General features: G+C 45.9%; 1 protein-coding gene across 2 annotated transcripts in view; it reads left to right on the top strand.

Moving 5' to 3' along the window:
* The first annotated feature begins 965 nt into the window (after window positions 1–965).
* The window catches only part of hoatz (HOATZ cilia and flagella associated protein), a 63230-nt gene continuing 38710 nt past the window's right edge, over window positions 966–25485 (top strand). For both annotated transcript variants that reach the window (XM_072593513.1, XM_072593512.1), the window contains exons 1-3: window positions 966–1283; window positions 2164–2202; window positions 18487–18557. In XM_072593513.1, coding sequence (XP_072449614.1) covers window positions 980–1283; window positions 2164–2202; window positions 18487–18557 — 414 coding nt within the window. In that variant the 5' untranslated portion in view covers window positions 966–979. The remainder of the gene's footprint in view (window positions 1284–2163; window positions 2203–18486; window positions 18558–25485) is intronic.

The raw sequence follows: 25485 nt of genomic DNA, 5'->3' as shown, positions 1-25485 counted from the left end.
GCTGGAGACACTCAGCAGGTCTGGCAGTATCTGTGCAGAGGAAGCAGAGTTTACGTTTTGAGTCTGGAGACTCTTTATGAAAACGGGATAATAGACAGGCAGCTCAGCAGATGGAAGGGTATTTATTTCTGCTTCAGTAATTGATAGGCATGACCCAGCAGAAAGTGAGGACTGCAGATGCTGGAGATCAGAGCTGATAATGTGTTGCTGGAAAAGCGCAGCAGGTCAGGCAGCATCCAAGGAGCAGGAGAATCGACGTTTTGGGCATCAGCCCTTCTTCAGGAACCAGCCCTTGGTATCCGCATAGCAGCGGGACCATCCCGTCAATGACACAAGGGACTCCCTGCTTTCTAACAGTGTCCATGGTAGTTATGATGGGGAGGTGCTGGTGTTGGACTGGAGTGGACAAGGTCAGAATAAAACACCTCAGCAGGTTATAGTCAGCCGAGGTCAGACACGGTCAGAGGTTAAAGCACACACTTTCAGAGCGCTGCCCTGTCCTCACCTCCCACCTGGTTTGGTGTGATTCCTGACCCTGCTTTTATAAACTCACCAACACCATGTCAGCCGGGCTGGCATCTCAATAATGGCATTTACTGTTTAATTCAAGTCTCATTCCAAGAGAAAGTGGTGGCTATTTCCCAGGACAGTCCCTGGACTCCTGGCCGTTGCCATGGAGAGTCCTCGGGCCGTTGCCATGGAGAGGCCCCTGACTCCTGGCCGTTGCCATGGAGAGTCCTCGGGCCGTTGCCATGGAGAGGCCCCTGACTCCTGGCCGTTGCCATGGAGAGGCCTCGGGCCGTTGCCATGGAGAGGCCCCAGACTCCTGGCCGTTGCCATGGAGAGGCCTCGGGCCGTTGCCATGGAGAGGCCCCTGACGCCAGGCCGTTGCCATGGAGAGGCCCCTGACTCCTGGCCGTTGCCATGGAGAGGCCTCGTGCCGTTGCCATGGAGAGGCCCCAGACGCCTGGCCGTTGCCATGGAGAGGCCTCGGGCCGTTGCCATGGAGAGGCCCCAGACGCCAGGCCGTTGCCACGGGGTTTCCCCAGGCCCGGGTATGGCGGAGGAGCCAGGTCCGGGCTCGGGCTCGGGCTCGGATCCGGAGGCTGAGGACCGCTCCAGGTTCACCGTGTTCACCGGCTCCGCGGCTGAGGACGTGGCCTACGCCAAAGTGTTCTGGAGCTCGCTGTCCCTGCAGCCGCCGCTGGAGTCCCGCCTGGTGTCCGGGGACATCAAACAGCGGCTCAAGGTGGCACAGGCCCCGGGGCACGGCCGCTGCACAGGTCAGGCCGAGGGGTGGGGAGGGGTGGGGGGCAGGGGGCACTGACCGGGGGGGGGGGAGTAAGGGGCACTGACCCGGGGGAGGGGGAGTAAGGGGCACTGACCCGGGGGAGGGGGTGGGGAGTAAGGGGCACTGACCCGGGTGGGGGGGGGGGGGGGTGGGGAGTAAGGGGCACTGACCCGGGGGGGGGGGGGAGTAAGGGGCACTGACCCGGGGGGGGGGGTGGGGAGTAAGGGGCACTGACCCGGGGGGGGGGGTGGGGAGTAAGGGGCACTGACCCGGGGGGGGGTGGGGAGTAAGGGGCACTGACCCGGGGGGGGGGTGGGGAGTAAGGGGCACTGACCCGGGGGGGGGGGTGGGGAGTGGGGAGTAAGGGGCACTGACCGGGGGGGGGGGGGTGGGGAGTAAGGGGCACTGACCCGGGGGGGGGGTGGGGAGTAAGGGGCACTGACCCGGGGGGGGTGGGGTGGGGAGTAAGGGGCACTGACCCGGGGGAGGGGGGCACTGACCCGGGGGGGGGGGGGTAGGGGGCACTGACCCGGTGGGTGGGGGGTAGGGGGCACTGACCCGGGGGGGGGGTAAGGAGGCACTGACCTGGGGGGGGAGGGGGGTAGGGGGCACTGACCCGGGAGAGGGGGGGGAGGAGCAGTAAGGGGCACTGACCCGGGGGGGGGGTAAGGGGCACTGACCCGGGGGGGGGGGGTAAGGGGCATTGACCCGGGGGGGGGGGGTAAGGGGCACTGACCCGGGGGGGGGGGGGGTAAAGGAGCACTGACCCAGGGTGGGGAGGGGGTGCTGACCGAGGGCATTGGGCACTGGCTGGAGGACGAAATTTTCAGTCTGCCGATAAAACATTCACTAACTTTTTTTTGATCTTCCAGTTCAGTGCTGTCATTGTCAACCAACCCAGGAAGACATCAGTAAGTTACAGCTCCTGTGTCACCCAGCCTAACATATAACTTCTCCTGGACCAAAATATCTTTCAAATATTTGCTTAATTAATTGGTGCCATGACCAGGCCGCATTGTGCAGCTGAATCTTTCCTTAGATTTGGTTTAGGAGTGAGTGTGAACTATCAGTGACTGAGCCAGGAAAAGATAGAGGGAATTTGCAGCAGACACAGAAAGGGAGGCAAGGTGCTGCATTTGCGAAAGGCAAATCAGGGCAGGACTTTTCCACTTAATGGTAGAGTCCTGGGAGTGTTGTTGAAGAAAGAGAACATGGAGTGCAGGTACAAAGTTCCTTGACAATTGATTTGCAGCTAGACAGGATAGTGAAGAAGGTGTTTGGTATGCTTGCTGTAGTTGGTCATTGCATTGAGAATGGGAGTTAGTTGATCCCGAAGGGTCTGTTTCCATGCTGTACGTCTGTATGACTCTATGTTGCAGTTGTATGGGATTGGTTGGGTCACAATTGGAGTACTGTGTGCAATTTTGGTCTCCCTGCTATAGGAAGTGAAACTTGAAAGGGTTCAGAAAAGATTTACACGGGTGTTGTCAGGGTTGGAGGGAGAGGCTGAATAGGCCAGGGCTATTTTCCCATGGTAGTGGACTCCAAAGCTGGAGAGCATAGGTTTAAAGTGAGAGGGCCAGTAATCAGAGGGTTTGAGCTTGTCATGCTGTGCTGTTTTCCTCCTGGGGTGACAGTGGAGCGACCACTGGGAATTTAGCAAATTTGCTTATTTACTTAAGGTTGTATTGTTGTCAAAAATGCACAGAGCAGTTTTCAAAGTGGCTATTTTCTCAAATCACATGCCATAAGATGACGAGATATGGGAGCAGAATTAGGTCATTCAGACCACGAACTCTGATCTACTGTTCGATCATGCTTGTGTGCTTCTCAACCCCATTTCCGTGCTTTCTCCCTGTAACATTTGATCAGAAAAGATTTGCAAGGATTTAAAGGTTTTAAAGAGTTATTTATTTGTGGATGTGGATATTGCTGACTGGCCAATATCTATTGCCCATATCTAGTTGCCCTTGAGAAGGTAGTGGTGACTTGCTTTCTTGAGCTACTGCAGTCCACTTGCTTTTGGTTGATCCACAATACCCTTAGAGAGAGAATTCCAGGATTTTGACCCAGCGACAACAGAGGAATAGTGATATATTTCCAGGTTGAAAGTGTGTTGCTGGGAAAGCACAGTCGGCGTTTCGGGCATAAGCTTCGTCAGGAATCCTGATGAATGGCTTATGTCCGAAACGTCAATTCTCCTGCTCCTCGGATGCTGCCTGACCTGTTGTTCTTTCCCAGTAACACACTCTTGACTCTGACCTCCAGCATCTGCAGTCCTTATTTTCTCCTCCTGATATATTTCCAATTCAGGATGGTGAGTGGTTTGGAAAGGAACTTGAAGGAGGTGATGTTTTCATTTATCTATCATCCTTGTCCTTCTAGATGGAAGTGGCTGTGGGTTTGGAAGGTGCTGCCTGAGGTAAAAACAATGACTGCTGGTGCTGGAAACCAGATTCTGGATTAGTGGTGCTGGAAAAGCACAGCAGTTCAGGCGGCATCTGAGGAGCAGTAAAATCGACGTTTTGGGCAAAAGCCCTTCATCAGGAATACAGCAGGTGCTGTCTGAGGATCCTTGGTGAGTTTCTATAGTGCATCTTGTAGATAGTACACATTGCTGCTACTGAGTGTCGGTGATGGAGGGAGTGGATTTGGTGCCAATCAAGTGGGCTGCTTTCTCCTTAACACTCCTGATTTGTGCCTTGTAGATAGTGGACAGGCTCCGGGGAATCAGGAGGTGAGTTACTTGGCACAGTATTCCTAGCCTGTGACCTGCTCTTGTAGCCACTGTGTTTATGGGTGAGTGCAGTTGAGTTTTTGGTTAATAATCCCCAGGATGTTGATACTGGGAGATTCAGAAATGGTAACACCATTGAATGTCAAGGGGTGGCGGTGATTAGATTATCTCTTATTGGCGATGGTCATAGCTTAGCATGTTTGTGACATGAATGCTACTGTCCAGATCTTGTTGCTTTGAACATGGATTGCTTCGGTATCTGAGGAGTCGTGAATGGTGCTGAACATTGTGCAATCATCAGCAAACATTCCACTTCTGACCTTATGATGGAGGAAAAGTCTTTGATGAAGCAGCTGAAGATGGGTGTGCCTGGGACACTACCCTGAAGAACTCCTGCAGGGATGTCCTGGAATTGAGATAACTAATCTCCAAGAACCACGACCATCTTCCTATGTGCCAGGTATGACTCTAACCGAGGGAGAGATTGCACCTGATACATCGTGTGGCTCCTTGATGCCCCACTGGGTCAAATGCAGCCTTGATGTTAAGGGCTGTCTCTTTCCCTACCCTCTGGAATCCAGCTCTTTTGTCCATGTTTGAACCAAGACTGTAATGAGGTCAGGAGCTGAGTGGCCCTGGCAGAACCCAAACTGGGCGTCACTGAGCAGATTATTACTGAGCAGGTGCTGCTTGATAGCACTGTTTTTGACACCTTCCATCACTTTACTGATGATCGAGAGTAGACTGATGGGGCGGTAATTGGTTCATTTGGATTTGTCCTGCTTTTTATGTCCAGGACATACCTGGGTAATGTTCCACATTGTCTGGTAGGTATCAGTGTTGTAACTGTACTGGAACAGTTTGGCTAGGGGTGCAACAGGTTCTAGAGCACAAGCCTTCAGTACAATTGCCAGAATGTTGTCAGGGCCCTTAGCCTTTGCAGTATTCAGTGTCTCCAGCTGTTTCTTAATGTCACGTGATGTGAATTGAATTGGCTGAAGCTTGGTATCTGTAATGCTGGGGGCCACTGAAGGAGGCCAAGGTAGGTCATCCACTTGCTACTTCTAGCTGAAGATTGCTGTGAAAGCTACAGCCTTATCTTTTGCCCTAATGTGCTGGGCTCCTCCATCATTGAGGATGGGGATATTTGTGGAGCCTTCTCCTCCAGTGAGTTGTTTAATTATCCACCACCATTCACGACTGGATGTGGCTGGACTGCAGAGCTTAGATCTGATCCGTTGGTTGTGGGATCGCTTAGCTTATGTTGTTTGACACGCTTCAACTGGTTGACATCTCATTTTCAGGTTTGCCTGGTGCTGCCCCTGGCATACCCTCCTGCACTCTCCATTGAACCAAGGTTGATCCCTTGGCTTGATGGTAATGGTTGAGTGGGGGATATGCCAGGCCATGAGGTTACAGATTCTGCTGGAGTACAGTTCTGCTGCTGTTGATGGCCACAGTGCCTCATGGATGCCCAGTCTTGAGTTGCTAGATCTGTTCAAAGTCTGTCCCATTGAGCATGGTGTTAGTGCCACACAACATGATGGAGGTCACTCTCAATATGAAGGTGAGATTTTGTCTCCACAAGGATTGTGCGGTGGTCACTCCTACCAATACTGTCATGGACAGATGTATCCGCAGCCAGCAGATTTTTAAGAATGAGGTCAAGAATGTTTTCCCTCTTGTTGGTTCCCTCACCACTTGCCGCAGACCCAGTCTAGCAGTTATGTCCTTGAATGCTGCAGTTGTACCAGCTTGAACAGTAGTACCGCTGCTGAGCCATTCTTGGTGATGGACATTGAAATCCCCCACTCAGAGTATGCCTTATTCCCTCGCCATCCTCAGTGCTTCCTCGAAGTGTTGTTCAATGTAGAGGAGTATCGATTCATTAGCTCAGGGAGGACGGTACGTGGTAATCAGCACGAGGTTTCCTTGCCCATGTTTAACCTGAAGCCACAAGACTTAATGGAGTCTGGCATCAATGTTGAGGACCCCCAGAGCAACTCCCTCTTGACTGTGCTGCCTCCTCTGCTGGGTTTGTCCTGCCGGTGGGACAGGACATATCCAGAGATGGTGGTGGTGGTGTCTGGGACATTGTCTGTAAGATATGATTCTGTGAGTATGACTGTATCAGGCTGTTTCTTGACTAGTCTGTGAGATGGCTTTCCCAATGTTGACAGTAGCCCCCAGATGTTAGTGAGGAGGACTGTGCAGGGTTGACAGGGCTGTTTCTATTGTTGTCTCTTCTGGTGCCTCGGTCGATGCCTGGTGATCTGTCCACTCTCATTTCTTTAAGACTCTGTAGCAACTGGTACACCTGAATAGCTTGCTAGGCCATTTCAGAGGGCAATTCAGAGTCAATCATATTGCTGTCAGTCTGGAGTCAAATCTAGGCCAGACCAGGGGAGGTTGGCAGATTTCCTTCCCTGAAGGACATTAGTGAACCAGATGTGTTTTTCCAATAATTGACAATGATTTCATGGTCATCAGTATATCCTTAATTTCAGGTTTGGAGACTTTGAGCTATAGGGAAAGGCTGAATAAGCTGGCAATAGTTTCCCTAGATTGGAGGCACCTGAGGGGTAACCTTGTGGAAAATTGGGAGGGGCATGGATAAGGTGAATAGCCAAGGTCCTTTTCCTCAGGGTAGGGGGAATCAAAACTTGAGGGCATTGATTTAAGGTGAGAGGGAAAAGATTTAAAAGGGACGTAAGGGACAACGTTTTCACACAGAGACTGCTGCACGTATGGGATGATCTGCCAAAGGAAGTGGTGGAGGCTGATACAACTGCAGGATTTAAAAGGCATCTGGATGAGTATATGTTTAGGAAGGATTTCGAGGGGATATGGGTCAAATGATAGATTAGTTAGGATATCTGGTTGGCATGGACGAGTTGGACCAAAGGGTCTGTTCCCGTGCTATACATTTCTATGACTCTATCCCCAAACTAATCAAGAACCTAAACATCTCTGTCTTAAATACACTCAATGACTTGCCCTTCACAGCGTTCTGCGGCAATGAGTTTCACATTTTCACCACCCTCTAGCTGAAGAAATTAATCCTCACCTCAGTTCCAATGATTGTCCCTTTGCCCTGACTCTGTTCCCTCAGGCCCTAGTGTCTCCTATGAGTTAGAACATAGAACATAGAAGAATACAGCGCAGTACAGGCCCTTCGGCCCTCGATGTTGCGCTGATCAAAGCCCACCTAACCTACACTAACCCACTATCCTCCATATACCTATCCAATGCCCGCTTAAATACCCATAAAGAGGGAGAGTCCACCACTGCTACTTATGACTTGCTGAGTGAAGAACCTACCCCTAACATCAGTCCTATATCTACCACCCCTTAATTTAAAGCTATGCCCCCTTGTAATAGCTGACTCCATACGTGGAAAAAGGTTCTCACTGTCAACCCTATCTAACCCCCTAATCATCTTGTACACCTCTATCAAGTCACCCCAAACCTTCTTTTCTCCAATGAAAACAGCCCCAAGTGCCTCAGCCTTTCCTCATAGGATCTTCCTACCATACCAGGCAACATCCTGGTAAACCTCCTCTGCACCCGTTCCAGTGCCTCCACATCCTTCCTATAGTATGGCGACCAAAACTGCACACAATATTCCAGATGCGGCCGCACCAGAGTCTTATACAACTGCAGCATGACCTCAGGACTCCGGAACTCAATTCCTCTACCAATAAAAGCCAGTACACCATATGCCTTCTTCACTGCACTATTTACCTGGGTGGCAACTTTCAGAGATCTGTGTACATGGACACCAAGATCCCTCTGCTCTTCCACACTACCAAGTATCCGACCATTAGCCCAGTACCCCATCTTTTGTTACTCTTACCAAAGTGAATCACCTCACACTTAGCTACATTGAACTCCATTTGCCACCTTTCTGCCCAGCTCTGCAGCTTCTCTATATCCCGCTGTAACCTGCCACATCCTTCCTCACTGTCTACAACTCCTCCGACTTTCGTATCATCCGCAAACTTGCTCACCCAACCTTCTAACCCTTCCTCCAGGTCATTTATAAAAATGACAAACAGCAATGGTCCCAAAACAGATCCTTGCGGAACACCGCTAGTGACGGCACTCCAAGATGAACCTTTGCCATCAACTACTACCCTCTGTCTTCTTCCAGAGAGCCAATTCCTAATCCAAACCTCCAACTCACCCTCAATGCCATATCTCTGTATTTTCTGCAGTAGCCTACCATGGGGGACCTTATCAAACGCCTTACTAAAATCCATATATACCACATCTACCGCTTTCCCCTCATCTACCTCCTTAGTCACCTTCTCAAAGAATTCAATAAGGTTTGTGAGGCACGACCTGCCCTTCACAAAACCATGCTGACTATCCTTGATCACATTATTCTTATCCAGATGTGCATAAATCCTATCCCTTACAATTCTCTCTAAGACTTTGCCCACAACAGAAGTGAGACTCACTGGCCTATAGTTACTAGGATTATCCCTACTCCCCTTCTTGAACAAGGGAACCACGTTTGCTAGCCTCCAGTCCTCTGGCACTACTCCTGTAGACAAAGAGGACACAAAAATCAAGGCCAATGGCTCCGCAATCTCCTCCCTTGCTTCCCAGAGAATCCTAGGATAAATGCCATCAGGCCCAGGGGACTTATCTATTTTCACCCTTGCCAGAATTTCCAACACCTCTTCTCTACATATCTCAAAGCCATCCATTCTACTTATTCGTGCCTCAGTATTCATATCGACAACAATGTCCTGTTCCTGAGTGAATACTGACGAAAAGTATTCATTCAGTGCCTCCCCAATCTCTTCAGCCTCCACACGCAACTTCCCATTACTATCCTTGATTGGACCTATTCCTACCCTAGTCATTCTTTTATTCCTAACATACCGATAGAAAGCCTTAGGGTTTTCCCTAATCCTACCAACTAAGGACCTTTCATGTCCCCTCCTTGCTGCTCTTAGCTCTCTCTTCAGGTCCTTCCGGGCTACCTTATAACTCTCAATCGCCCCTATTGAACCTTCACGCCTCATCTTTACAAAGGCCGCCCTCTTCCATTTAACAAGGGATTCCAATTCCTTATTAAACCATGGCTCCCTCACACGACCCTTTCCTCCCTGCCTGATAGGTACGTACTTATCAAAGACACACAATAGTTGCTCCTTGAACAAGTTCCACATATCAATTACGCTCCTGCCTTGGAATCTACTTTTCCAATCCACACATCCTAAAGTCATGCCTCAACGCATCATACTTTCCCTGCCCCCAGCTATAACTCTTGCCCTGTAGTACACACTTATCCCTCTCCATCACTAGAGTAAAAATCACCGAATTGTGGTCACTGTCCCCAAAGTGCTCACCTACCTCTAGTTCTAACACCTGGCCTGGTTCGTTACCCAGAACCAAATCCAGTATGGCCTCACCTCTTGTTGGCTTATCTACATATTGTGTCAGGAAACTCTCCTGCACACATTGGACATACACTGACCCATCTAACGAACTTGAGTTATAGCTTTCCCAATCAATATCAGGCAAGTTAAAGTCCCCCATAACAACCACCCTATTACTGTCACTCTTCTCCTGAATCATCTTCGCAATCCTTCAACGATTCTAGGACTATTAGGAGGCCTGTAAAAGACTCCTAATAGTTGGAAGCATCTTCTCCACATCCACTCTATCCAGGCTTCTCAGGATTCTGTAAGTTTCAGTGAGATTCCCCCTAATCCTTCTCAATTGCATTGAGTACAGACCCAGAGTCCTCAACTGCCCAAAGTGCCCAAATGCTACCAACTAACCATGAAAACAAGGACATGTCCATAGGCCACCCTGTTTGCTTGGCCTACCCCCACAACTATCCTAACTTTTTTGATTCAAATATTATCTAGCCAAGAATCCTGAATGAATTGATACACACTTTACTTAACCAATGAAGCACTGTGAAATCAATAAATTTAATATTTTCAAAGTACTTATGTGAATATATTTTGGAAATTATTCAAGCTGGCTGGGTACTAAGTTGTGAATCAGTCAAAAATCACCACCAGAGGGTGCAGTTTACAGTGCCATACAAAATTAATCATTTACATCTTCCAGTGCCCATCAGGAAGGGAGGCTGTAGACTGCAGTACTTTAAGATTTTATCAGGGTTTTTTTGAGTCCACAGCAAGGTTATAGCAGATAGCATCCTCAGAATTCCCTCACCAACTCATTGCCTCTGCATCATCTATTTCTGAAATCCTCAGCTATGTTTATGTTACCAGTGAACCCAGCTCTTCTAGTATTCTCCTGGCATGCCCTCCCATCATCCTGCCTTCGCATTGTTGAGCCCGTTCAAAGCTGAGGTGCCTGGGTTCTAATTCTCAGGCATTCTGCTGAGGCTTCTCCGATGTCCACTGACCTCCATTCAATCCTGGTTCAGTAGCTTCAGTTTAAAAGAATTTCATCATCATGTTCAAATTTTTTCTTGGACTTTTCCTTCAATCCCTGTAACCTTCTCAGAGCTCGTAAGTTCTTCTTGATCTCTCATGTTTTGTACCTCAATATTCAGCAGTCAAGGCGCTAATTTATGGAATTCCTTCCCCTAAGCCTTTCAAATTCCTCCTCAGAACCTTCTCTCACCAAGCTTTTAGTCACCTGTCCTAGTATCTCCTCTTGGACTCAATTATTCTTGTCTCATGCACCTTAGAACATTTTATTATGTTAGACATGTTGTCTCAATGCAACTTGTTACTGCACAAATCTGTAGTACGATGTGATTTGGATCAAAGATTAAGCATTGTGGCAGATTGTAAATGCAGACTTCTGCATCGCTAGTAAGTATTGTGAGACTGTGCTCTAACTCACTGTATTGTCAGTTTGGATCAATTGCTCCCTCTGGGTTTGTATATTGTGGATTCAAACCTCAATGCAGGTCGTGAGGTTATGTATAAACATAATGCTGCTGAAGATATAATGGGAGATGAACTACATAGTCCATGGCTATTGTAAGAAGAAAGACTTACATCTGTGTAGCACTTTTCATGATTTCAGGAACTCCCTAAACCCTTTACAGATAATTAAACATCTTTGAAATATTGTCAGAGTTGTAGTGTAGGAAATGTGACAGCAGATTTGCGCACACCTAGCTCCAACAAACAGCAAAGTGATGATTGCTTTTTGGGTGCTAATTGATAATGAACATGAGGAAACCTCCACACTTTTCTTTAAAATAATTCATGCAATCTCCCTTGGTAGACAGAAACAGCCTTAGTTAAATGTCTCATCTGAAAGAGAGCAGTTATTACTGTTCAGTGCACCCTGCGTTTTGCTTTGAAATTTTAACTTAGAAATTGTGCTGGAGCCCTGCAGCAAGAGTTGAATCCATTATTTTTTTGAGTCAGAGTACTGTCGAGGTGGGTACATCTGGCGTACTGTATTGATGATGGAGCTACTCTTGTGAAATGTTAAACCAGCTCCAGTCCTGATATTTTAGTGAAGCTTTTTGAAAAATGAAGGAATTCTTCTGGTATCTTGGTTCTGGTGTTCTGGGCAACATTCTTTTCCCTATTTGACACCACCAAAGCATTAACTATTTATTAATTTTATTTACAATTTGATCGTTCTATGTAAAAAAAATTTCATGATTCACAACAAAAGTACATCCCAGTGAGAAAGATGGATTCCAGGAAGAGGGTAAGCCAACCTTGGTTAGCCAAGGAAATTAAGGATTGCATCAAATTAAAAGAAAAAATCTACAACATCTTAAGTCAGAGTATTGATAAAATTATAAAAACCAACAAAAGATGAACAAGAAAATTAAAAAAGAGGAGAAAAAATACTTTGAAGGTAAATTTGCAAGTAACAGCAAGGCAACTTTAACACCCTTTTTAAATATATAAAAATGATAAGCAAAGCCAAAGAAAATGAGGCTGGGGAAAAATAATGGGGAACCAGGAAATAGCAAAAGAGTTGACTAATGTTTCATGATTGAAGTCACCAATAGCATTCCAAGAATAATAAATAATGAAGAGCAAAAAGGGGAGAGGAAATAAATATAATAACCATTACCAGAGAAAAAAATGCTCTTGGGAAACTAATGGGGCTAAAAGCCAATCTGTCCCCTGAGCCTGATGAAATACATCAGAGATATTAAAAGAATAGCTACAAAGATAGCGGATGCTCTGGTTGTAATCTTCCAAGAATCCTAACAATTACAGTCACAGAGATGTACAGCATGGAAACAGACCTTTCAGTCTGACACATCCATGCCGACCAGATATCCTAAACTGATCTAGAATGATTTGCCACCATTTGGCCCATATCTCTCTAAACCTTTCCTATTCATATACTCATTCTGATGCCTTTCAAACATTGTTATTGTACCACCCTCCACCATTTCCTCTCGCAGCTCAGACCATTACAGGTATTACCATCTGTGTGAAAACGTCACCATCCTCAGAGGATTGGAAAACTGCCAGTGTCCATGTGGAGACAAAGTTCTGCCTTTACATCGTGTTGTGTGGCACTATCACTGTGTTAAATGGGACAGACTTCAAACAGATCTGGCAACTTAAGGCTGGGCATCTATGAGGCACTGTGGACCATCAACAGCAACAGAATTCTACTCCAGCAGAATCTGTAACCTCATAGCCCAGCATATCCCCTACTCAACCATTACCATCAAGCCAGGGGATCAACCCGGGTTCAATGGAGAGTGTAGGAGGGTATACCAGGGGTAGCAAGCATACCTGAAAATGAGGTGTCAACCTGGACTATAGAATCCCTACAGCGCAGAAACAGGCCATTTGGCCCAACAAGTCCACACCAACTCTCCAAAGAGCATCCCACCCAGACTCAGCCCCCTCCCTTACCCCGGTAACCCTGCATTTCCCATGGGTAATTGACCTAACCTACACATTTTTAGACTGTGGGAGGAAACCCATGCAGACACAGAGAGAATGTGTGTCTACACAGATAGTAGCCTGAAGCTGGAATTGAACCCAGGTACCTGGTGCTATGAGGCAGCGGTGCTAACCACCGAGCTACTGGGACTAATTGAATCTCAAACAGCATAAGCAGCAAGTGATAGACAGAGCTAAGTCATCCCACAATCAACAGATCAGATCCAAGTTCTCCTGCCACATCTGGTCATGAATGGTGGTAGGCAATTAGAATAGAATAGACGAACAGAGTATGCTTTATTGTCAATATAAAATACAGTGAAAAGTGCGTACTATCCCCATACCGGGGCACTGTTCACATTAACTTACAATAGAATTTAAAAGAAGAAAACTTAGAGAGTCCAACTTTTCCTTCTCCACTGCTACACCATGCCGCAGCTAGTGTCCCGCTCCAGGCTTCCCAGTCCGCACCATTCCCTGCCAGTGTTCCGTTCCAGGCTTCCTGCCTACGCTGTGTTGCTGCCAGGGACCCACTCCACACAGAAGGAAAAGTCTCAATCGAGGCTTCACAGGCCGACTGACTGACTCTGTTAGCGAGTTTCATGGTGCTCCTGAAGAAGCTGCCTCCTATTGAACAGCTCTCTCTATCGTGTAAGTTTGAGAAAAAAAGGGGAAGAAGTAAAAGTAAAATTTTTTAAAAATGCAGACAAAGAGGACAAGCCTGGGCATAGGAGCCCATATGCTGCTTACTTTGCTGCTGCCATCTTGGCGTTAATCACTGAAGGAGGAGGTACAACAAATATGCACATGCTCAATGATGGAAGAGTCCAGCACAGCAGTGCCTAAGATAAAGTTGAAGCATTCACAGTAATCCTCAGTTAGAAATAGAGTGGATGATCAATCTCGGCCTCCTCCAGTAGTCCCCAGCATCACAAATACCAATCTTCAGCCAATTTTAAAAATCACACAACACCAGGTTATAGTCCAACAGGTTTAATTGGAAGCACACTAGCTTTCGGAGCGACACTCCTTCATCAGGTGGTTGTGACAATCACCTGATGAAGGAGTGTCGCTCCGAACATTAGTGTGCTTCCAATTAAATCTGTTGGACTATAACCTGGTGTTGTGTGATTTTTAACTTTGTACACCCTAGTCCAACACCGGCATCTCCGAATTTAGCCAATTTGTTTCATTCAACGTGATATTAGAGGGCATAGGTTTAGGGTGAGAGGGGAAAGATATAAAAGGGACCTAAGAGGCAACTTTTTCACGCAAAGGGTGGTACTTGTATGGAATGAGCTGTCAGAGGAAGTGGTGGAGGCTGGTACAATTGCAATATTTAAAAGGCATCTGGATGGGTATATGAATAGAAGGGTTTGGAGGGATATGGGCCAGGTGCTGGCAGGTGGGATATTGGGTTGGGATATCTGGTTGGCATGGACAGGTTGGACTGAAGGGCCTGTTTCCATGCTGTACATCTCTATGACTCTAAGCTGTTGGAGGTATAGGAAACTGCAAAGGCACTGGACCTTGACAACATTTCAGTAACAGTACTGAAGACATCTGCTGCAGAACTTGGCTGCTTGTATAGCCAAGCTGTTCCAGAATAGTTAGAACACTGGCATCTACCAGATATTGTGAAAACTTGCCCATTTATGTCCTGTACGCAAAAACGCAGGGCAGATGCAACCTGGTCATTATCACCTCACTAGTATACTCTCGATCATCAGTGAAGTGATGGAAGGTGCTATGAAGCAGCTTCTGCTCAGCAGTAACCTGCTCAGTGACGCCCAGCTTGGTTTCCATTACAGCCTTGGTTCAATAATGGAACAAAAAGCTGAATTCCAGTGGTGAGGTGAGAGTGACAGTCCTTGACCTCAAGGTCACATTTGCTGGATTTTGGTAATGGGAATGGTGGGGTTGGGGAGGGAGTGCAAACTCTCCTCTGGTTGGAGTGATAATTGGCACATTGGAATGTAGTTGCAGTTGTAGGAGGTCAGTCATCTCAGCTCCACTATATATCTACAGGAGCTCCTAGGCCCAACACCCTCAGCTGCTTCATCAATAACCTTCTTTCATTATAGAGTTTAGATGAGAGTGGTGCTGGAAAAGCACAGCAAGTCAGGCAGCATCCAGTTGACGTTTCGGGCAAAAGCCTTTCTTCTTTCATTACAGGCCAGAAGTGGAGATGTTCACTGCTAATTACACAATGTTCAGCACTACTCGTGACTCCTCAGAAACTGAAGCAGTCCATATACTAATCAACAAGATCTGGACAATATGCAGTGTGACAATGCTGTCACTTTAAAAAGGTTATTTTGTGTTGAGTATTTTTGTTGAGAAGTTGGAAAGGCAGAGTTGCTGAACTGACTACTGCAGATGGCCTAAGTCAACAATTTAGGAGGCTTTTAGGATGTCTTTTAGAACAAGTTGTAACAATGGAAGGGAGAGTGGCCAGTTCTCTCAGATCAGGCGTTCTAGTTTTTGTAGCTGTGACAGTCAGAAGCTGTTTGGGTCTCAGAATGGTTGGATTCCTAGCTGCTACTTTTTTCTGTTTTGATGTTGTTTCCTCCTAGATTGAAAACTGCATGTAAGAATCTGTGTCAGAATTTACCTTTTTGCCAAGGTATATGTTAATGGAAAGTTACTGTATTGGGACAGTTAGTTAGTAATAGATACTGTATCTATCACTTGGTTAAGTTTTCAAATGGTTAAGTTATTCTAAATTCCTCTTTCTTTTGTTTGTATTTTAACTATAGTATTTGAATAAATTTTGTTTAGCTTAACGTTGAATAGTTTGACCAGTCGCATCACATCTGGAACACACACTTCACATCGATCTTTAAAATAAGAAAAAGTTACGGTTAGGCTACCTTCTTGAATTATTTTGAGAGGGTCTGGTCAGGTTTGGACTGACAAGTGGAAAGAAAAATGCCAAGCAATGACCATCTCCAATAAGAATCAATCTAATCACTGTCCCTTGACATTCAGCAGTGTTACTATCACTGAATCCACCACTATCAGCATCCTGGAGGTTATCATTGACCAGAAACTCATCTGGACTTCCCACATAAACACAGTGGCTACAAGAGTGGGTCAGAGCCTAAGAATGCGGTGGTGAATAAATCAGCCCCCCATGTGCCTGGTTGTTGCAGCTCCAACAACTCTCATGAAGCTTGACACCATCCAAGACAAAGCAACTGACTTGATTAGCACCTCATCCACAAACATTCACTGCCTCCATTACTGATGCTCAGTAACAGCACTGTATACAATCCACAGAAGCACTGCAGAAATTCACCAAAGATGCTCAGACAACACCTTTCAAACCATGACCACGACCATCTCAAAGGACAAGGGCAGCAGGTATGTGGGAGCACCGGCCCCTGCGAGTTCCCCTCCAAGTCACTCACCATACTGACTTGGAAATGTATCACCATTCCTTCAGAGTCACTGAATCAAAATCCTGGAATTTCCTCCCTAATGGTATTATGGGTCTACCTACAGCACATGGACTACAGCAGTTCAAGATGCAGCTTACCAGTAGCTTTTCAAGGGAGTTAAGGACAGGCAAAATACTGGCCCAGCCAGTGACACCCATATCCCACAAGTGAATAATATAAAAATGTAGCACCCTTATTCAAAAAAGGAAAGAGACAATAACAGGTTAATGGACAATGTCAGTTAGCTCAGCATCGATTACTGGAAAGCATTAGAGCCTATTATAAAGCATGTCATAGCAGAGCATTTAGAAATACAAAAAAGCATAGCAACAGAAAGAGAAATGATCCCTAACAAATATATAAGAATTCGTTTGAAGACATAAAAAAGCAGAATGGATAATGGGGAACCTGAAATATAATGTATTTGGATTTTCAGAAGACAGTTGATATACTATTTAATAAGAGAAGATTCCATGGTGCTGGATGGAGTATATTGGCATAGATAGAGGTTCGGCTAGCTAATAGATGACTGAGATTTGGATTAAGGGTGGCATCTTCAGGATGGCAATTTGTAACTAATGGAGTGCCGCGATGCAGGATCCACAATGATTCACAATATATATTAATGATTTTGATGAGGAAAGTGAATGTACTGGTGCCAAGTTTGCAGATAGCATAAAAATAGGTGAGAAGGCAAGTGGAGAAATGTCAGAGGGATATGTAAATAGATTAAGTGAATGGAATATAATGTGTGAACATGTGATGTCATGCACTTCGCAGGAAGAATAGAGGAGCTGAATATTTGGCAGAATAGTGGCTCAGTGATTAGCACTGCTGCCTCACAGTGCCAATCACATGGGTTTGATTCCACCATTGGATAGCCATCTTTGTGAAGATTGTACATTCTCTCTTTGTCTGTGTGGGTTTCCTGCTCAGATTTCCTCCCATACTCCAAAGATGTGCAGCTTAGGTAGGTTGGCCATGCCAAATTTCCTGTTGTGTCCAGCGACGTGCAGGCTAGGTGGGTTCGCTGTGGGAAATGCAGGGTTACAGGGATAGGTAGGTCGGGTTGGGATGCTCTTCAAGGGGTTGGTGTGGACTCTATGGGGCAAGTGGCCTGCTCCACACTGTAGGGATTCTATGATTCTTTTATTTAAATTGAGAAAGCTACCGCACAGAGGGATTTGGGTGTCCTCATGCAAAAATCAAAGAAGGCTGGCGTTCAGGTTCAGCAGGTTACAGGAGAGCAAATGGAATGTTAGCCTGTCAAAAGAAATGGAGTATAAAATGATATATGGCACTAGTCAGACCATACCTAGATATTGTGAAATAATTTGATCCCCTTATCTGAGGAATAATAGAGTGGTCCTAGATTGTGGACGGGTTCTGCTCTAGAGTCCATTTGCAAGACAATTTGTTTGCAAGTTTGAGCACATTCAGGACAATGGAAAGCAATCATTTGTGATTACAGGAAAAGTTTGTATATCAGATCTTCACATTTCAAAACTCTGCATGGGATTCCGTTTGTAAGTACAAGCATTCGTAAGTTGGATATTTGTAAATCGGGAACCCCCTGTACTGGTATTGGGGTCAGTCCAAAGAAGGTTCATTGGATTGATCACAAGTATGGAGAGATTTCCTTATGAGAACAGATTGAATAGGTTGGGCTTGAATTCATTGAAGTCTAGAGGATTTACAGGTGACTTTATTGAAGTGAAAACTTTCAGAGGTTTGACAGAGCAGATGTGGAGAGTTTGGTTTCCTTGCCCTCCTCCTCTTACAGTAAGGGATCACCCAGTTAGGACAGAGATGAGGAGCAGTTTGTTCTCTGAGGGTGAATCTGTGGAATTCTTTACTGCACAGAGTTGTAGAGCTGGCTAGGTAATTGTATCCATGGCTGAGATGGACAGACTCTTAATCAAGGGAAGGTAAGAGAATCAGGGATTACAGGGTAAGTCAAGGAAGTGGTATTGAGGATTATTTGGTCAGCCATGTTCTCTTTGATTGTCTGAGCAGAATCGATGGACTGAGTAGCTTACTTCTGCTCTTTGCCTTATAGTCACTGCATTTCATTGTGGTTCCTTATTTAAAGCTTTGAAATGGACGTCTTTTCAATCTTTTATTTCTAACCAGAATCTAAGCAACTCCTGATTGAAGCTCACATGCAGTTGAAAGCAGATGAAAAGGCAAGGTTATTAGAGAAGGTGAGTGTATGAAATGTAACGATAGCATTTTGTGGTGAGCTTTCTGACTATGTGCTTCGCCTTTGTACTGATTACTGGTAAGTTGCTGTACTGACACAATATGTCACAGAAAGCTAGTCAGGTGGTTTGGCCCACAATTCTTCTTACAATGAGATTCCAATGCTGTCTGAACTCTTCTTCTATATTTGTCCAAAAATTTGAGATTGTCTAAAATTCTGTTAATCTTATTACAGATCAGGCTGAGGCCTGTCTACTCATCACTGCTGTTTGTGTGACCGATGTTGGGTCTCATTTGGCAACAATTTTAAAATTCTCATTCTCAACTTCCACCTCTTCACAGACTCGCCCCTGTACATTTCAGTTAAATGCTCCTGATCTGTAACATCAACCATAACATGGTAGATTTTAGCTTTCCAGTTCAGAGGAAGGAACCTGTCTGGGTCAGGAACAAGTTTGCATTCAGGGTAATTACAGAACAATTACAGAGGCAAGCTACCTGGAATGAAGTTGGCAGGCATTTGAGAAAATAGTCCAAGACTTCGGCAAAGATACATTCCAGTGAGAAAGAAATCTAGGAAGGGGATAAACCAACCATAGTTAACCAGGGAAGCTAAGGACAACATCAAATGGAAAGAAGACATATATAATGTGGCAAATCTTAGTAATAAGCCAGAGGATTGGGAAAGTTCTAAAAATCGACACAAGTTGACCAAAATAATAATAATGAGTGTAAGCTTGCAAGTATTCTCAAGATGGGCAGCAAGAGCTTCTTTAAATATATGAAAAGGAAAAGAAAGGGGAGTAGTGGATGGAAAATATTTAGATTTTCAGAACGCTTTTGATAGGGTACCACATGTTAGTCTTCTGAATAAGATAATATTCCATGGTGTTGAAGAGAATATATTAGCATGGATAGGGGATTAGCTAAGTAACAGAAAGTTGGGATAAGGTGGGGGGAGTGGTATCTTTGGGAATGGCAACCTATAATGAGTGAAGGCCACAGGCATCAGAGCAGGGACCACAATTATTTCCAATTTATGTTAATGAGTTGGGTGAAGGAAATGAATGTATAATAGCCAGTATTGCAAATGATACCAGTATAGGTGGGAAGGTAAGTGGTAAGGATGATTCAAAGTGACTGCAGAGAAATATAGTCAAGTTAAGCAAGTGGCAAACATTTGGCAGACGGCACACAATGAGGAAAGATGTGAGGTTATGCATTTCGAAGGAAGTATAGGGAATTGAGTGTTATTTAAATGGAGAAAGACAGCAGAAACCTTAAGCACAGAGGGATTTGGGAATCCTCATGCATAAATCACAAAAGCTAGCATCCAAATTATGTCAGTAATAGGAAGGCAAATGGAATTTTGGCCTTTATTTCAAAAGGAATGAAATATAAAAATTGAAAGTCTACCTAAAACTATATAAGACACTGGTCAGACCACAGCTGGAATAGTATGAACAATATTTAAGGAAAGACATACTGCATTGCATGCAGTCCACCAAGGATTCACTACTCTGATTCCAGGTGTGGAAGGACTGTTTTATGAGGAGAGGTAGAGTAGTTGGGCCTGTACTCATCAGAGTTCAGAAGAATTAGAGGTGACCTTATTGAAACATATAAAATTCTTCAGGGACTTAAATAAAACCAAGAACTGTGGATAATGGAGATCTGAAACAAAAACAGAAAATGCTGGGGAAAATCTGCAGGTCTGGCAGCATCTGTGGGAAGAAAGCAGAGTTAGCATTTCAAGTCTGCTGACGCATGTGGGGGTGGGCTTATCCACCCTTCCAGATTTTTCACCCATCCCACATCCTGTTATGACATAGGTTGCTTTTTGCACAGTCACCCATTCTCACGTATTCCTCGGCCCATTATATGGATTGCATTCAGCATAGCTAACCCACCTCCTCACTCTTAGCTCTTATTATCACTTATTCAGCTTTACTTCTCTACTAACCTGCTATGTATAATCTCCTTGTTTCCCTACTCCTTTTACATCTCTCTGTCTCTGGGCTCTGTTTCTGACCATCCATTCTCCGCTCACCTCATCCCCCACTCCCAGCTCCCAATCCCTTCCCCCCAACTTTGGCTTCAGCGTAAATACCATTTTTTCCTAGCTACTAACAGTTCTGATAAAGAGTCACTGGACCCAAAACGTTAACTCTGTGAAGACTACAGATGCTGGAGATGAGTCAAAGAGTGCGGTGCTGGAAAAGTACAGCCAGTCAGGCAGCATCTGAGAAGCAGGAAAATCAACGTTTCGGGCATAAACCCTTCATCAGGAATTATGCTTATGGGCCAAGGGCACTGAAAGGTAAATGGGATGTAGGTGGTGCTGGGGGGAAATTAGCTGGGAATGCGATAGGTTGATGAAGGTGGTGGTGAAGGTGATAGATCGGCGCAGAGGGTGGAACAGATAGATGGGAAGGAAGACGGACAGGTAGGACTGTTCAAGAGGGTAGTACAGAGTTGGAAGGTTGGGATTGGGATTAGGTGGGGGAGTGGGAAGTGAGGAAATTGGTGACATGCATGTTGATCCTGTGGTTGAAGGATCCCAAGGTGGAAGATGAAGCGTTCTTTCTCCAGGCGTCAGGTGATTAGGGTTTGGTGATGGAGGAGGCCCAGGACTTGCATGTCCTTGACAGAGTGGGAGGGGAAGTTAAAGTGTTCAGACACAGGGCAGTGGGGTTAGTTAGTGCAAGTGTCCCAGCAATGTTCTCTGAAATGATCCGCAAGTTGGCGTCCTGTCTCCCCAATATAGAGGAGGCCACAATGGATACAGTAGATGACGTGTGGAAGTACAGGTGAATTTCTGTTGGATGTGGAAGGATCCTTTGGGGCTTTGGATGAGGTGAGGGGGAGAGGCTTGGGTGCAGAGTTTGCATTTCTTATGGTGGCAGGGAAAGGTGTCGGAAGTGGGGGGTGTGGACCTGACAAGGGAGTCGCAGAGGGAATGGTCTCTCTGATACTCAGATAGGGATGGTGGGGACTGTTTGTAGGTGGTGGAGGATGTTGCAATGTATCTGGATGTTGGTAGGGGGGAAGGTGAGGACTGGGGGAGGGGGGAGGGGGGTTGTGTCCTTGTTGCGATTGGAGGGGTGGCTTTCCAGGGCAGAGGAATGGGAAGTAGAAGAGATGCACTGGAAGGCATCATCAACCACGTGGGAGGAGAAATTGTGGTCTTTGAAGAAGGAGGCCATCTGGTGTGTTCTATCGTGGAATTGGTCCTCCTGGGAGCAGATGCGGCAGAGGCAGAGGAATTTGGAATAAGGGATGGCATTTTTACAGGAGGCAGGGTGGGAGATGTCCTCTTTCAGCCATATCCTGAAGCTCTTCAGTCACATCCAGAAGCAGACTCACTATCACAGCAACATCTCCTTCCTCAGACATGGAAAAGTCCATCTTCTGCAGCTGCACCGGCACCATTCTCCACCTTTTCCTCCACTACATCGATGACTGTATCAGCGCTACCTTGTACTCCCATGAGGATGTTGAACAGTTCATCAACTTCACAAACATCTTTGACCTCGACCTTAAGTTCACCTAGACCATCTCGGACATCTCCTCCCCTTCCTGGATCTCTCCATCTCCATTTCCGGCAACCAAATTAACATGGACTTCTACTCCAAACCCACAGCTACCTGGACTACACCTCCTCCCGCCCTGCCTCCTGTAAAAACGCTATCCCTTATTCCCAATTCTTCTGCCTCTGCCGCATCTGCTCCCAGGATAACCAGTCCCACCATGGAACATCCCAGGTGGCCTCCTTCTTCAAAGACCCCAATTTCCCCTCCCACGTGGTCAAAAATGCCCTCCAGTGCATCTCCTACACTTCCTGCACCTCTGCCCTTGAACCCCACTCCTCTAACCGCAACAAGAACAGAACCCCCCCACTCCCACCCCGGTCTTCACCTTCCAACCTAACAACATCCAGATACAGTGCATCATCCTTCGTCATTTCTGCCACCTACAAACAGACCCCACCACCAGAGATATATTTCCCTCCCCACCCCATCTGCATTCCCCAGAGACCATTCCTTCTGCGACTCTCTTGTTAGGTCCGCACCCCCATCCAACCCACCCTCCATTCCTGGCACCTTCCCCTGCCAAGGCAAGAAGTGCAAAACCTGCACCCACACCTCCCCCAATAATCTCCATTCAAGGCCCCAAAGGGATTTACCTGTACTTCTATACACGTCATCTGTTGCATCCAATGTGGTCTGCTCTAGTTTGGGGGAGACAGGACGCCAATTTGCGGATCATTTCAGAGAACATCTCTGGGACACTCTTACTAACCAACCCCACTGCCCTGTGGCTCGAAGACTTTAACTGCCCCTTCCACTCCGCCAAAGACTTGCAGGCCCTGGGCCTCCTCCATTGCCAAACCCTAACTTATTTCTGCCTTGGGACCCTCCAACCACATGGGATCAATGTGGATTTCACCAGTTTCCTCATTTCCCCTCCCCCCACCTAATCCCAGTCCCAACCTTCCAATTCTGCACTACCCTCTTGAACGGTCCTACCTGTCCATTTTCCTTCCCACCTATCTGTTCCACCCTCTGTGCCGACGTATCACCTTCACCCCTACTTCACCTACCTATTGTACTCCCAGCTACCTTCCCCCCCAGCCCCACCCACGTCCCATTTATCTTTCAGCACCCTTGGCCCACAAGTCACATTCCTGATGAAGGGCTTATGCCTGAAACATTGATTCTGCTGCTCCTCAGATGCTGCTTGACCGGCTGTGTTTTTCCAGCACTACACACTTTAATTTTCTTCTTCCAGATGCTGCCAGACCTGCTGGATTTCTCCAGCAATTTTTGTTTTTGTTGTTAGGGGACTTGACAGGTTCAATACAGTTAGATTGTTTCTCCTTGTGGGTGAGTGAAGGACCAGAGGACAGAATCTCAGAACAAGGTAACTTATTTGAGACATAAGAGATTTTTTTTCTCTCAGAAGTGATGAACCTGTGAAATTCTTTACAGAAGAGGACTGTCGAAGCTGGGTTGCTATCTGACATAGATTTTTAATCAGTGAGGGATCAGGATTACAGCCAAAAGGCCGAGAAATTGAGTTGAGATTTATCAGATCAGCCATGATCTCATTAGTGGTCTGAGTAAACTTATTGGGCTGAATGGTTTCCCTGTGTTCCAACATCTTATAAAACACATCTATATTAACACTAGCCCTGTTTTGGTTTGGTGTCAATTTTCATTTATTTATGACCCTGGGAAGTCTCTCTGGATGTTTTTCTACATTAAAAGCATGGTATGAAAGCAAGTTAATGCTGCTCCTAGGCCCTACCTGCAATAGCAGGTGGTAAAAGCAGAAGCCAATGCACTTATTGTGTTGGTGCACTAACAGAAAACTCTGGCTGTGTCACTTACATGCTCCTTTCTGTGACTGTCTCCAACTCTACATGAAGTTCTTGGGGTACAGGATTGTTTTTTTTGTATTTTACCTATTTATTAATGTGAAGGAGAGAAGTGCTTTTCCACATAAGCAATGATGCAGTTATGATCGTGTCACTATGTCTTCTACATTTCATTTGCTGGAAAACCTTTTCACACAGTCAAAAACCATTTCTTTGAAAGAGTCGTGTTTACTCTAATTGGATAACAGAATGCACAGAAAGCAGTTGAATTCATAATTTAAGGTTGTGCTTCTTGATCTTTGAGCAGCTTTTTATTCCGGTGCTTGTTTCAGTATCATATTATTTAAGCTGAAAATGAAAATGGTTGATCCAGAAGCACAAAGATATACAGCACAGAAACAGAGTCTTTGGTCTAACTTGTCCATGCAAACCAGATATCCTAAATGAATGAGGTCCCATTTGCCAGTGTTTGACCCATATCTCTTATTATGAACCAGGCCAGACCCCGTCAAAACATTTCAAGAAAGTAGCCCGGATCCTAACTTTGCTAGATGTTTTAAGCAGGTGTAGAGTGGATATTCCAGGAGTGATGCAGCTGGCCCAACCACTTAGTTTTAAACAAAACAGAATTTATTTGCAAGATTACCAAATGAAACACAAACAAAACAGAATACAGAATAACAACCTATCCGTAAACCCAACAGATTATCCCCCAGCTCAATGACGATGTTCCAAATACTTGCAACAATCCGCATTAACACCCCTTTGCATAAAAAGGAAAAATCCAACACGTTCTTACAGGAGAGATGTCAGAGACAGGGAGGATCAGCATGGACCTGTTTCTTTGGGTCTAGCAGCTTGCTGCCTGACCTGCTGCGCCTTTCCAGCAACACATTTTCAGCTCTAGCAGCTTCTTAACTGACTGACTGCTTTCACTGAATCGTCAGACTGCTAAAACCAAACCAAACCCGAGAAAAGCTGAGCTGGGAGAACTGTCCCTTCCCCTTTCATTGTACAAGTATTATTTTTAAACTTGAAAGCCTTTTGTCTGAAGCAGAATCTGTTAGCTACAATCAAATTGGCCCTAAAACCCTTCAAACCTAAACCTCTTGGAGTCTCTGCGTTTACATCCCCTCTGAGAAATAAAAAACAAGGACAGCACAACCTTGTTAAAGGAGCAGCAGCATCACACCCTCTAAACCCTTCCTATTCATGTCCTAGCCAGATGCTTTTAAATGTTGTAATTGTACCAGCGTCTACCACTTCCTCTGTCAGTTCATTCCAAATACGCACCACCCTCTGCTTGAAAATATTGCCTCTTAGATCCCTTTTAAATATAATTAGAATCCCTACAGTGTGGAAACAGGCCCTTGGGCCCAACAAATCCACACCGGCCCTCTGAAGAGCAATCCAGTCAGACATATTAACCTACCCTATATTTACCCCTGGCTATAACGTACACTATAGGCAATTTAGCACGGCCAATTCACCAAACATGCCCATCTTTGGACTGTGGGAGGAAACCCACGCATAAACGGGGAGAATGTGCA

This window comes from Chiloscyllium punctatum, chromosome 23 (genome assembly GCF_047496795.1).
Source record: "Chiloscyllium punctatum isolate Juve2018m chromosome 23, sChiPun1.3, whole genome shotgun sequence".
NCBI classification, from domain to species: Eukaryota; Metazoa; Chordata; class Chondrichthyes; order Orectolobiformes; family Hemiscylliidae; genus Chiloscyllium; species Chiloscyllium punctatum.
This window is presented reverse-complemented; position numbering and strand designations above follow the sequence as displayed.